This window comes from Pseudophryne corroboree, chromosome 1 (assembly GCF_028390025.1).
Source record: "Pseudophryne corroboree isolate aPseCor3 chromosome 1, aPseCor3.hap2, whole genome shotgun sequence".
Classification (NCBI taxonomy): domain Eukaryota; kingdom Metazoa; phylum Chordata; class Amphibia; order Anura; family Myobatrachidae; genus Pseudophryne; species Pseudophryne corroboree.
The window spans coordinates 1,167,260,011-1,167,273,888 of NC_086444.1; the positions used below are offsets into that span (position 1 = coordinate 1,167,260,011).

Sequence of the window (13,878 nt, forward strand, 5' to 3'; positions counted from 1 at the left end):
ACAGAGATAAAGTAGCAGCCAGTCAGCTCCTAACTGTCATTTTTCAAACCCAGCATGTGACATGACAGTTAGGAGCCGATTGGCTGGTACTTTATCACCGTCCACTTTATCACTTCACCAGGCATAATAAATCTGCCACTCAGTATACAGCACCAATATTGCACTGTAAATAAGACCACTGCTGAGGCTATAAATTACCGTAGCACAGTGTAAGTAAGTAGAATCCTTTACAGTCCAGCTTTTAGAGCTTATGAGTTCCTACAGCACAAACGGTAGATTTTCTCATAAGCTTTATGTAGCAAATAAACAAGCATTTGCATATAGTACATAAAATACACACAGTATAAATGCTATAGAGCGTAGTCATAAGTAACAAGCTTGACATTTATATAATGTGCATTGCCTGTAGAAATTGTGAAAAGGCAAAAAACAAAATCCAGCTTTTGTTTCGTAGAGCTATGCTGTCGGAAATATTGTTTCAGTAATAAATGTTACCTTTCAAATACCAAATTCTCATACTTATATTTTCCTTGTGGGAAAAAATGTTGCCATCAATACTTCATACTAATTTTGCAGCATCAATATATTGATTCCAGCAGTAAGTATACAGAAGATATAACCTCTATGACATAAAGTGGATCTGCTATTGGAAAATTAAATACAGTGCGTATACCTAAAGCAAAATAAATGTTATAATGTCCCTAATTGCAGATGAATATACTGCCCCATAGAAGGGTATTCATATATTCTAATGTGGCAAAGGAGCGTCTGTTGTACAAGCAGGTTTTTATAGGTTTGCTTATATAGGTCACAAAAAACATGTATATAACAGAGCGGGATATCAGGATCACCCCGCTGACTACAGCACTTCACAGTGAAAGCGATAGAGATTGTGAAGAATGAGGAGGGAAAAAAAGTGTACAACAGTGTTTAAAAACCTAAAGTAAAACACAAGAAATTGTAGCTAAACAAGCAACGATGATATATACTGTATCAGTGATATGAGGCAGAAACTTAACAATGACCCTTCCCCTCCTTATATGCAAATGTAATAAGATAAACTCTTTCAGGTGATAAAAATGGACTGGATGGAGATACCTTTACATAAAGAAAAATAACTCGAGAAGTTGTTTGAAGTTTGGGAATTTTTATTGATACCCTGGACATTTCGACTAAGCATCAAATTCACAATTGTTTATGTGCAACACAATGGTACGAAACCGAAATATTTAAATCTGATCCTCCTATTAAGCTTGGCTAATGTATTCTACCATATTTAGGAGGTACTATGCTTCAGAAGATCCCCCCCCCCCCCTTTTTTTTTTCTTTTTCTCTTTCTTTCCCTTCTTTCACTCCTGTATCTTATGAAGACATTCCTTAAATGTAGTGGTTCAAATGACTAATCAATGATGTGCGCTCCTGTGGGTTGCTAGCGACATTGCCCGTCTGCTGTACATGCAGTTCAACCTGGGGATGTTGCAAGCGATGCCAAGCTGCCCTGATCCCACTGCCGTCTCTCCGTCGCTGCCGACATCGTGGAGTGTATGTCCTTGCTGGCACCGTGCCATGTCCTAACGCAGCCGATACCGCTGGGTACACACATCGTTTAGTGTGTACCCGGCTTTACTTATATCCATCTGCTCACATCTTATTGATTGTGGTTACCATTGTTACTATTATGTATTCTGTAACTAATATGATTAAAATCCAAATGAAAACAAATCTGAAGGAAAAAAAAGAAACTTAATAGTGTGTCTAGGATTTTGGAATTGTAAAATATTGATAGATAGAACAAACCTCCATGCCATCCACCAATAGAAACACAGGTGGTGCACACAAGTAAAATTGCTGTGCTGCATTTCACACTGAGAAATCCACTGTACACAATATGTGATAAAATATAACTTACATGAGAAGAGGCAGAGGAGAATTAGAAGAGAGATGAGCGTTGCCATAATGTGACACACCATTGTTCTGCTGTAGTCCCAGCTCAGTGCTGATATACAGTAATAAGTGATTCTCACACCTGAGTTGTGCCCACCAGAGAGGATGTGATGTCAGCCATACTCAGTGCTCATCACAGGAGATACAGTTGTATATCATAATGCATATAACATACTGTAAATGTATGCAATAATTCACGGTGTGCAGAACAAATGTAATTATTGTGTTCAAAGGGGAAGTTTTGGTTTGTATTGCAGATCATTAAATTGCTGAATGCATGGACTTGCCGCCAGCAGCCCCAGAGCAATGTTCAAGCAGAGTCATTTCCCTGCGCCTTTGCCTCACTGGCGGTAAGGCCCTGGCCAAGTCCAATGTAACCCTAATGTTGTTAATGTCTGCATAGTCTTGAGCCACATACAGATGTCTTCCACCAGGTCCTGACCAGTCCTGTCAGGCGCGCTCCTCCTGTAACTGCTGGTCAGTACTGTCCATGCAACAGTCTCCCATTATTGAGGAGAAGCCTCTTTTATGGCTGGTCAGCTTTGCACAGTGGTGCTGGTTGGTTACAATATAATACTGTAGGTTATAGGCAGTGGTGTAACTACAATAGATGCAGGGGATGTGGCTGCTGTGGGGTCCAGGCTGTCACAGGGGTCCGGGACCCACTGCTTAGCAGAAGCAGCTGTACGAACTGTGGCTGCTCTACTTTGCTAAAGTGAGCACCTGTATGTATACACGCAGGGCCGGCTCCAGGCCTACTAGCACCCTGAGCGAGAAAATGTAAAAGCGCCCCCCCCCCCCCCCCCCCACGCGCGCGCCGCGCTCCCGGAAAAGTGGGTGTGGCCTCTGGAAAAGTGGGCGTGGCCTCATAACTTCATATCATCAAACTATAAACATATTTTCACACAATTAGCAGCCTTACACATAGCCACAGTAGTGTTCCTTACACACAATGTCTCCAGTATAGTGCCAGATACACATAATGTGCTGTGCCAGATAGACATGACATGCCCCCCAGCAGTGCCAGCTACACATGACATGCCCCGCAGCAGTGCCAGCTACACATGACATGCCCCGCAGCAGTGCCAGCTACACATGACATGCCCCGCAGCAGTGCCAGCTACACATGGCATGCCCCGCAGCAGTGCCAGCTACACATGACATGCCCCGCAGCAGTGCCAGCTAGCCAGCTACACATGACATGCCCCGCAGCAGTGCCAGCTACACATGACATGCCCCCCAGCAGTGCCAGCTAGACATGATAGTGTTCACTTTTTAGGGCATGGTGCTGATCACAGGGAGGGCACATTTTTAAGTTAGGAGGGCAAAATGATGTACATACTGCTTGTTGTTCCCATACCTATATGTCAAAGAATGGACAGTGCGCGCCGAAGGCGCGCAGCAAAAATTAAGGGGAGTTACTTCGTGAGGAAGGTACGTGGCCACATAATAGTGGCAATTTGCATTACACCACACAGTAGTGCAGCTAATACACACTGCACCAGGTAGAACCTCCTATACACTTTGCGCCAGGCACAGCACTGAGACGCATTGCACCAGGGAGAGCACTGAGACACATTGCCTAGCCACAGACGCCTAGCGGGAACACTGCATGACATGCTCCCCAGCAGTGCCAGCTACACGTGACATGCCCCCCAGCAGTGCCAGCTACACGTGACATGCCCCCCAGCAGTGCCAGCTACACGTGACATGCCCCCCAGCAGTGCCAGCTACACGCGACATGCTCCCCAGCAGTGCCAGCTACACGCAACATGCCCCCCGCAGCAGTGCCAGCTACACGTGACATGCCCCCCAGCAGTGCCAGCTACATAAATGGCCACACAGTGCCAGATATGCACCCACAGTTCAGATACATAAATGCCCCCAAAGTGCCAGATACATAAATGCCTCCACAGTGCAGATATGCCCCCCACAGTGCCAGATACATAAATGCCCACACAGTGCCAGATACATAAGTGCCCCCACAGTGCCAGATATAAAAATGCCCACACAGTGCCAGATATGTCCCCACAGTGCCATATATAAAATTGCCCCCACAGTGCCAGATATGCCCCCACAGGGCCAGATACATAAATGCCCCCAGTGCCAGATACATAAATGCCCACACATTGCCAGATGCATAAATGCCCCCAGTGCCAGATGCATAAGTGCCCACACAGTGCCAGATGCATTATTGCCCCCCACAGTGTCAGATACATTAATGCCCCCAGTGCCAGATATGCCCCCACAGTGCCAGATACATTAATGCCCCCAGTGCCAGATATGCCCCCACAGTGCCAGATAAATAAATGCCCCCCACAGTGCCAGATAAATAAATGCCCCCAGTGCCAGATAAATAAGTGCCCCCACAGTGCAGATATACCCCCACAGTGCCAGATACATAAATACCCCCACAGTGCCGATATGCCCCCCAGTGCCAGATACAGAAATGCCCCCACAGTGCCAGATACATACATGCCCCCACAGTGCAGATACATAAATGCCCCCACAGCGCAGATATGCCCCCACAGTGCCAGAAATGCCCCCACAGTGCCAGATACATTAATGCCCCCTCACAGTGCACAGATAAATGTCCCCCCCCCCGCAGTGCCAGATAAATGAATGCCCCCCACAGTGCCAGATAAATGAATGCCCCCCACAGTGCCAGATAAATGCCCCCACAGTGCCAGATAAATGCCCCCACAGTGCCAGAAATGCCCCCGACAGTGCCAGAAATGCCCCCGACAGTGCCAGATATGCCCCCCACAGTGCCAGATATGCCCCCCACGGTGCCAGAAATGCCCCCCACGGTGCCAGAAATGCCCCCACGGTGCCAGAAATGCCCCCACGGTGTCAGATAAATGCCCCCACAGTGTCAGATAAATGCCCCCACAGTGCCAGATAAATGCCCCCACAGTGCCAGATAAATGCCCCCACAGTGTCAGATATGCCCCCCACAGTGCCAGAAATGCCCCCCACAGTGCCAGAAATGCCCCCACAGAGCCAGATATGCCCCCACAGAGCCAGATATGCCCCCAGTGTGCCAGATATGCCCCCAGTGTTCCAGATATGCCCCCACATTGCCAGAAATGCCCCCACATTGCCAGAAATGCCCCCACAGTGCCAGATAAATGCCCCCACAGTGCCAGATAAATGCCCCCACAGTGCCAGATATGCCTCCACAGAGCCAGATATGCCCCCAGTGAGCCAGATATGCCCCCAGTGAGCCAGATATGCCCCCCACAGTGCCAGAAATGCCCCCACAGAGCCAGATATGCCCCCAGTGTGCCAGATATGCCCCCAGTCTGCCAGATATGCCCCCAGTGTGCCAGAAATGCCCCCCACAGTGCCAGATAAATGCCCCCACAGTGCGATCCATAAATGTGCGACCCCCCCCACCAAATACCTGAGGCGCTGAGAGGGGGAGGAGGAGTGCTGGCGGGCGGGAGAGTGAGGGTCCGAGTGAGAGTCCGGGTGCGGGTGGGCGGGCGGCCACTTGTGTGCGCTATGCGCGGCGCCGGCGTCTGACGTTAGACACCGGCGCCGCGCAGCGCGCATAGCGCACACACGGACGGGACAACGCTGCACACACAGGGCCGGCTCCAGCTTCGAATATGGCGGCGCCAGCGCGCGGCGTCCATTAAGGGTGGCGCCCTGCGCGGCCGCTCTATTCGAACATGCCTAGAGCCGGCCCTGTATACACACACACACCTGGGGGCCCCACCTGTGTACACACACCTGGGATCCCCGGGGCCTCACCAGTCTAGTTTCTCCCCCATTCCCACCCTAAACAGCCAACTGCCCACCATCTAACCCCCACAGCCAGTACAGTCACAGTGCCCTTCAGCCTCATTTAGCACAATGTCCCCCCTTTTCAAGCCTAGTATTTGCCCCTCCCATCTTCATTTCACTGCCGCTCTTTAAATCCAGCCCACATATATCACCCGTCTACCCCCTCTCCATTTGCTCACTGAACCCCCGTCTCGGTGTCTCACACCCTGCCAGCTCAGTATCTCTCCCCCTTTCCCTCCCCAACCAGCCCACTGCTCCATCTCACTGCCCCCCCACCTAGAACCCCTTCCAGCCCAGTGTCATCCACATATATCACCCCTCTCTCCCCCATCCAGTCCAGTGGCCCCACCTGCTCACTGACCCGCCATCTCAATCCCGCCATCTCAATGTCTCACACCCTGCCAGCCCAGTGTCCCTCCCTCCCTCCCTCCCTCCCTCCCTCCCTCCCTCCCCAACCAACCAGTACTGCCCGCATCACACTCCCCCAAACATAGAACCCTCTGTAGCAAAACTCTGGTAAATAAAATATATTAATATGCTTTTCTAAACATTTTATTATATATATATTAGAGATGAGCGGATTCGGTTTTACTCGTATTTACTCGGTTCTCAAAACGGAATCTTATTGGCTATTCAAAACACGTGACATCCGTGAGCCAATAAAATGCCGTTTTGAGAACCGGGTAAATACGATTAAAACAGAATCCGCTCAGCCCTAATTTATATATATATATATATATATATATATATATATATACATATACACACACACACACACACACACACACACACACACACACACACACACACACACAAATGTCCAAAATCATCACTCTCCTTTCTCTAACACTCTAGCAGCAGCTTACCTGGGTGCCCTCAGTGTAGTTGAATACATATAGATTTCGGAGTAGCGTCACTCACAGCATTAATAAGAAATGACAGGAACTCAGTGGTGTCTCATTATTGTTTTCATTATAGAAACTCGTGATGAAAATTTCTATAATAACATGGAGACACCGCTGAGTTCCTGTCATTTCTTATTAGTGCTGTGAGTGCCGCCCCTCCGAAATCTGTATATAAATATATATAAATATATATATATATATTTATTCACACACTGATCTGAGGGCGCTAGTACTAGTGTTCCCATTTTAAACTATCCACAATCAGGCTGTTAACATAACAAATGCATTTATGAAAAAGACCTTGCTTTCATATACTGTACTTAAAATGTATTCACAACAACATTGTTAAAATACACAATGGTACATAGGCAACAGCTGTACAATTTCACAGAAAGGTGTTTTGGTTTTATCCAGTTTGTATTCAATACAGCATGTTTCTTTGTAGACTTTTATTCAGAATATGGTACAGAAGTTGGATAGAATATGAACACAACGCGTTTCATCCCAAAGGACTTCCTCAGGGGTACAGAATCAAGTGCCCAAAATAAGCGTGGTGAATGTAACTGGATAAAATGAATATAGCACTGTTTGTGCCAGCTTGGGTTAATCTAAAACAAACTGTATTTTGTATATATAGTCAGTAGAGTAGTCACAGATAATTTCTCCGACGGGTAAAACATCCTTAAGAGGTTAGTATCATAAAAGGCCAACAGTACATGCTGGACCGATGAAGTGAAAATAATATATAGCACTGAACTCTGAGAAGAACACATCTATTACATTGCGTTCCATCTCTGCTGGACTATTTTCTGAAGGCTGTGTGTTGCCTAATAAAAGTTCAGCGCTATATGATATTTTCACTTCATCGGTCCGCCACTGGGTTTCCAACCGCCGGAATCCTGATCGAGCGTATGCCGGGACCGATGGTGAAGTAAGCCGCGCGGTGGTTAGGGGGACTTAGGTGGTGGTTTAGGTTTAGGCTACGGGGGGAAGGTTAGGGCTAGGCAGTGGGGGGGAGGGGTTAGATTTAGGCTGTTGGTAGGGAGGTGGTTAGGTTTATGGCTCCCTCTGCTGAGACCCGGGCTCGACTCCCGGTCAGGGATTGCTCCTTGCATCTTCATCACACTCAGAGGCGTCACAAGGGTGTCAACTCCAAGGGGGTGACACCAAAAAGAGCCACACTCACACCCACAACCCCCTGCACTGACACTTATGCCCGAACCCCCACTGCAGTGCCTGCCTGACACATACGCAAGGTACGGGGCCGCCAGGCCGCGTAGAGTGCCAGAATGTAGAGGGTGCTGCTGCATCTCCGCAGCGCCGCGCCCGCCCTGGACTGCTCCTTCATAAGCTCGCAACTGTGCGTATTCCCCTGGCTCCCAGCCCTCCCGCGATGCCAGCCAGGGATCCAGTGTGAGACAGTCAGTGGGTGACGGGCTCCTGTGTCTTGGATTGCCACGCTGCGGGCTCGGATTGCCGCGCTGCGAGCTCGGTGGCTTGCTTCGCTCACCACAGTTTCTGTTCTCACTCCATGGGTGTCGTGGACGCCCAGGAGTGGGAATAGCTGTGGCGGCGCTGCCGGCATTCTGGCGGTCGGGATTCCAGCGTTGGTATTTTGACCGTTGGGATTCCGACCGCCGAGATTTCAACTATATCCCCATTCACATGTATATGTGTAACCACCTTTCCTCCTCCCAGCGGTACCTCTCCTCTCAACCATTTTCTCTTCTTCCAATACAATCCCTTTCTTCCATCTGCTCATCTGTTCTCTGCCTTTTATCCCCCTGTCAGCCTCCCCAGCATTTGCAGACTGAAACCTCCCTGCGGGAGCAGTATGATTTACCGGCACATGGGATCCCGGCGGTTGAAGTACCAACGGCGGGATCCCGATGTGTACGAAGGGGTAAGTAAGGGGTGCTCTCCCGTCTCCGCAACCCCTAACCCTCCCTCCCCGCAGCCTATCCCTAACCTCCCTCCTAGGTGCCTAACCCTAACCTCCCCCCGTAGGTGCCTAAACCTAAACCCCTGTCCCCGTTGCCTAAATCTACCCCCCCCCTCCCCGCAGTCTAACCCTAACCCCCTGGGGACGCAGCCTAACCCTAACCCTCCCCCTCGCAGACTAAACATTTATTTTAAAAAACAAATGGTACATTTCAATACACTCCACTATTTCAGAAAAAAAAAAATATTAAACTAAGTCGAACAAATGTATTTGATTTTGAAAAAGTTTTTTTGGGGGGTAATTTTGGCGACTTTAATGGGCGATTCTCCGTGATGCACGGGACAGCTACACAAATTCAAACAAAATACCAAGATTTTAGTGGGATATAGGGTAAGGCATTGCTACTAAGCAATTAATTTTTCATACAACAAAAATCTCTTAACTGACCAGTTTAAAAGGAAAAAATGTTTTTATGCGAGTGATGCACAGGACTTTATGTTCACTCTCTGGAGAATCGCCCTATTATTTTTTAAAATAATGATCAGAAGCAATTATATTTAGTAAAACATTACTATGGATTCGGTGTGGTGTGGTGTTATACGGGAGGAGGTCCATGGGGGTGTGACACCATGAGTTACCTAGTGACGCTTTTGATCATACTGTTTCCCACAGACCAGCCAATTACACTCATAGTCCTCCATTTACCTGCAAGCACTTCACATAGACGCCGGGCTCACAAATACTCACAGTCATGACATCCTATAGGGGGTCCACACTGGCATCCAACTAGCAATCCACACTGGCATTGACAACCCTTCCTGGCAACTGCTCCCACTCAAGTAAGCAGCCACCATATTAAATGTCCTGCTGTTTACAGTGGAGTCAGGCACATCAACTTGAACTTGGAGCCACATAAAATTAGTGTGACCTAAAACGTGTGTGTGTGTGTGTGTGTGTGTGTGTGTCTGTGTTGGGGGGGAGGGTGTCTGGACTGCACATAGCTTCTTATAATGGTATGGACTGGACCTAGCTTCTTATAATGGTATGGACTGGACCTAGCTTCTTATAATGGGATATGCTACCTTGCTGGGACTTAGTATTATACAATAGGAACAAGAGAGCAGGTACTCCATACAACCATTAGAATTATAATAAACTTAATTATAAATCTGAGGTTCTTGGCATAAATTGGCCAATATACAGAGAGAGCCTGCCCACCAATCGTCAAGGTGACCTCATCAGAAAGGTCCCTAACATTATATCAGATTGTTAGGCAAGTAAAAGTAGCTGCTGAGAGTTAAGGCCCATACACAATGGGCGATTTTGAGCTGAAAGCAGCTCACTTTTGGTGTTTGCGCTGTTTTCAGCTCAAAACCACCTAGTGTGTATGCCCCGGTAATGAGCGGTGAGCGCTGACGCGCGCCCCCGCTTCATCACCGGCGGACGCCGTTCACCTGCTGGTATTACCAGCAGATGAACGGTGGGGTGGACGGCTTTCCATGGCATTCTGCTATGTCAAGCCGTTCACCCCCTCTGACATCGCTGGGCAGGGGGAAAATCGCTCAGTGTATATGCACTGAGCGATTTTCAGCCCAGCGATGTCAGCGATCATCACTGTGCATAAACGCTGGGCAAAAGCGCCCAGTGTGTATGCACCTTAAGAAAGAGAACAGCAGTAAAGTGTTGGAAGGTGTGATTAGCTGATCAGTGTTACAAGTGTGAAAAATGCTACATAAAAAACACACACAGGGGTAAATTTACTAAGGTGGGAGTTTTTTTAGAACTGGTGATGTTGCTCATAGCAACCAATCAGATTCTGCTTAACATTTATCTAGTTGCTTCTAAAAGATATTAGATGTAATCTGATTGGTTGCTATTGGCAATATCACTAGTTCTAAAAAATCTCCCACCTTAGTAAATTTACCCCACAGTGTGATATATGTGTTTAAAATAAATGTAAGATGGTGAGACCTAATATGTGCTATTTGTCAGTTTGGACAGTAGAAACGTATGCAGCTCTATGGCCAGTATAAAACAGTACACACCGATAAGCAATATACAAAACAGGGACGTGTTCAGTCAGTATTATTATTATTTATTTAGATTGTACAACAAGATAGCTGCCACACACTGTGCTGGAATTAGCAATACAGTTATAGCTTGGATAACATATGATCACTATTTACAGATCAATACAAACAAAAGCAGGACAGAGAGCATGGGAGGAAGTGAAGGATAGGTTAGGGCAACTCACCATGGCTTTGCAAGTAATGATAATTTATGATGGGTTTGGGGGGTTAAATCAGCTCACACCAACAAGTGGGTGGACAGGCAGGATCACTGGAGTCGCTGGAAGGGGATGGGAGACAGGAGAACACAGGTGCACAGGGATAGAGCTACGAGGTGAAAAAGATGGAAAAGGGCCCTGCCCATGAGGACTTACAGGCTTTGAGGAAGGGGTGTAGCCAGGAGGGTGTACTGAGATAGACAGTAGGTGGAAAATCATGTCTACATGGATGATATTTTGATATGATGAACTGGGAGTTGTGCAGTATGAAGCAGTGAAAAGAGCAGAGTAATAGACCAGTGGAGAAGTTGCCTATAGTAACCAATCGGCTTTGAGATAGCTTTTATGAAGTACATTCTATAAAATTATAGATAGCTGCTGATTGGTTGACATCGGCAACTTCTCCACTGCTCCACTTCTCCACCCTTTTCACTGCTTCATAGATCTCCCCAATGGTCCCCGGTGGTCTAGTGGTCTCTTACCTTCTCTCAGCAGCAGCGACAGATCCAGTATCTTCTTCAGGGTCTCAGCGGTCATGTGAGGACCAGTTTCAGCAGCCATGTCTCAGTAGCGGAATTCCAGTGACTATTTTCCCCAGTGCCTAACCCTAAACTCCTTTCCCACCCAGTAGCCTAACCATAACTCAGACTGTCAACATTTGACAAAGAAAAGAGGGACCTGGTGCTTCAGTCTATTAATACACACCTTTCCAGCTGCTGCCTCTTAAATGGCTACTTAGCCCTTAAAAAGAGACTCCCAAATATCCAAACAAAAAACAGTGTTTGGAAAAAAGTGTAATTTATTCTATTAACAATTTCAATCATGAAAAACAGAAAATTGCATATATATATAATATATATATATATCTATATATATATATCTATATATATATATATATATATATATATATATAAAAACAATGGAAAAACTGCACACTAATCAAATATGGTGCTGTAGTCCCTTACTGATATTATTTCCAACAGTTCTTCAGCCCATTCACATGTTGCCAAAAAAAAGGAGACCAGCACACCACTTTTGAGAAATGAAAAACGTAATTCATGAAAAAATGAAACGGGGACCTCGGTATAGAGTGGGCTGCGGGGTGAAATTTCTCTATACCGAGGTCCCCGTTTTAATACGATACGTAACCAATGTGAATGGGCTGAAGAACTGTTGGATATATATATATGTATATATATATATATATATATATATATTATATACGCACACACATAGACCACCGGCCAGTATTATAACTTTAAGAACAATTTAAAGTATTTATATAGAATTTTTCACAGCTAACGCGTTTCTCCGCCTTACACAAATTACCTCTGAGGGAACCGCTGATACGGAGTAAGGCAGAGAGAAATGCATTAGGACACACTGTGGAACACCCTTTTTCCGGCATCACACTTACAGCTTAGCACTTGAGCAGTACTAAGGATTTGGACACTCTGGATAAGGCACCATTTTTCTGGATAAGCACCAGGAGCTGTGAGAGATCATCACAACTACTGCCTGGTAAACCTTTAACAAGTGTATTGGGCTAATAGCTGTGACTGAAACATTCCCTGGCCAGGCTGTACAATTGATTCTTAACAATACAGATTACCTGCCTCTTATACTTATGCTATCAATGCTTTACTAACAGTGACTGCATTCTTAAAAAGGATTAATATAGACTAACAATGACTGCATGCTTCTGCTAATACAAAGGACTGATATAGACTAACAGTGTTGAAATAGGAAGCTATACATGTTAGAAACTACTAACTCAGCTGGGGTAGAATGGACTTTAGAGAAACTAACCTACACCCCATAACCAAGAATAGCTAGCTGTGAATAAATTCTATATAAATACTTTTAATTATGAATTAAACAATGAGAAGATTGTTATATAAACTCTGCGACCCCACTGACGTCTCCCACTCAGCGTGTGTCTATGGCAGCTGTGATCTGCCAGGTGTCACATATTTTTCACTGTATTTCTGAAGGCGCAGTAGGGCACGGTGTGTGAGGGTCTTGAGAAACCCAGCACAGCATGTGGTCTTCCTTTCACATGTTTAACGTAACCACAAATAACTTCCACCCTGCAGAAGGTTGTCAGCACGGCGTGTGCAGGATCGGGGAGGCGGTGAAGTCTTGCAGCAAGTCTGCCTAGACCACATCTACAGTAACGTTACTAGGAACAAGATACCTGGGCTTACTGTACAGATCACAAACCATCCCGGTATATATAGGAAACCTTTATTTGCTACTTCTCCTGACTCTCACACCTGACTGATACAAAAGCATTTGAGACAGAGAGATCACAGGAATCAAGAGCATAGCTACCATAATAGCAAGAGATGCAGTTACTATGGAAGCTACAGCTGAGGTAGGCCTGCCTTCCCTGTCATAACCCCATGGGGGGCCCTTACAAAATGGCGCTATGAGGCCTACAAATGTCTAGTTACATTCCTGGAAATAAAGTGACTTCAAGCTTGGACAAATCTGGTTACTTGTGTGTACTGTGAATTATACTGTATATACATACCTCCCAAATTTCTTTTGCCACAAAGACAGGGCCATCTTAATGTATAGGCACACAGGGTAGCTGCCTAGGGCCCACAATTCTAGGGCCTTTCCAGTAGGGGCAGGCTGGTGCATCTGGAGCTTCATGGGAGGCAGGTAGAGAATGTTGTCTGGTTGCTCCGAATACAAATTACACACAATAAGAGCAGCCAGGCAGCACTCTCTACCTGCACCCCAGTCTGCAACCAGACAGTGAATGGCTGTCAACATGCTGATTGGTGGATGGCTGGAACTGTCAGAGTGCTGACAGTCATTCAGTGTGTGTAAGCATGTGGAAAGACAGTGCGGGACCACAGAAGTGGCATGATATGATTTTTAAAAATGTATTCCCATGAATGGGTGGCTAGGGGCCAAAATGCATTCGCCCAGGGTCTACAATGCTGTTAAGATGGCCCTGCACAAAGAGGGACACGTGCTCATGCCCAAAATTATGG

The 13,878-nt window shown here is 46.5% G+C and overlaps 1 protein-coding gene across 3 annotated transcripts in view; it reads right to left on the reverse strand.

Moving 5' to 3' along the window:
• The window catches only part of LOC135006385 (T-cell surface glycoprotein CD8 alpha chain-like), a 37,538-nt gene extending 35,458 nt beyond the window's left edge, over nucleotides 1-2,080 (reverse strand). The window contains exon 1 of one of the 3 annotated variants that reach the window (XR_010206728.1): nucleotides 1,910-2,080. Coding sequence is in view for 2 of the 3 variants with exons in the window: in XM_063952023.1 (XP_063808093.1) it covers nucleotides 1,910-1,970 (61 nt within the window). In the remaining variant the exon portion in view is untranslated. The remainder of the gene's footprint in view (nucleotides 1-1,909) is intronic. The other 2 variants (XM_063952023.1, XM_063952033.1) reach the window with 2 other exon arrangements.
• Nucleotides 2,081-13,878: the final 11,798 nt, after the last annotated feature.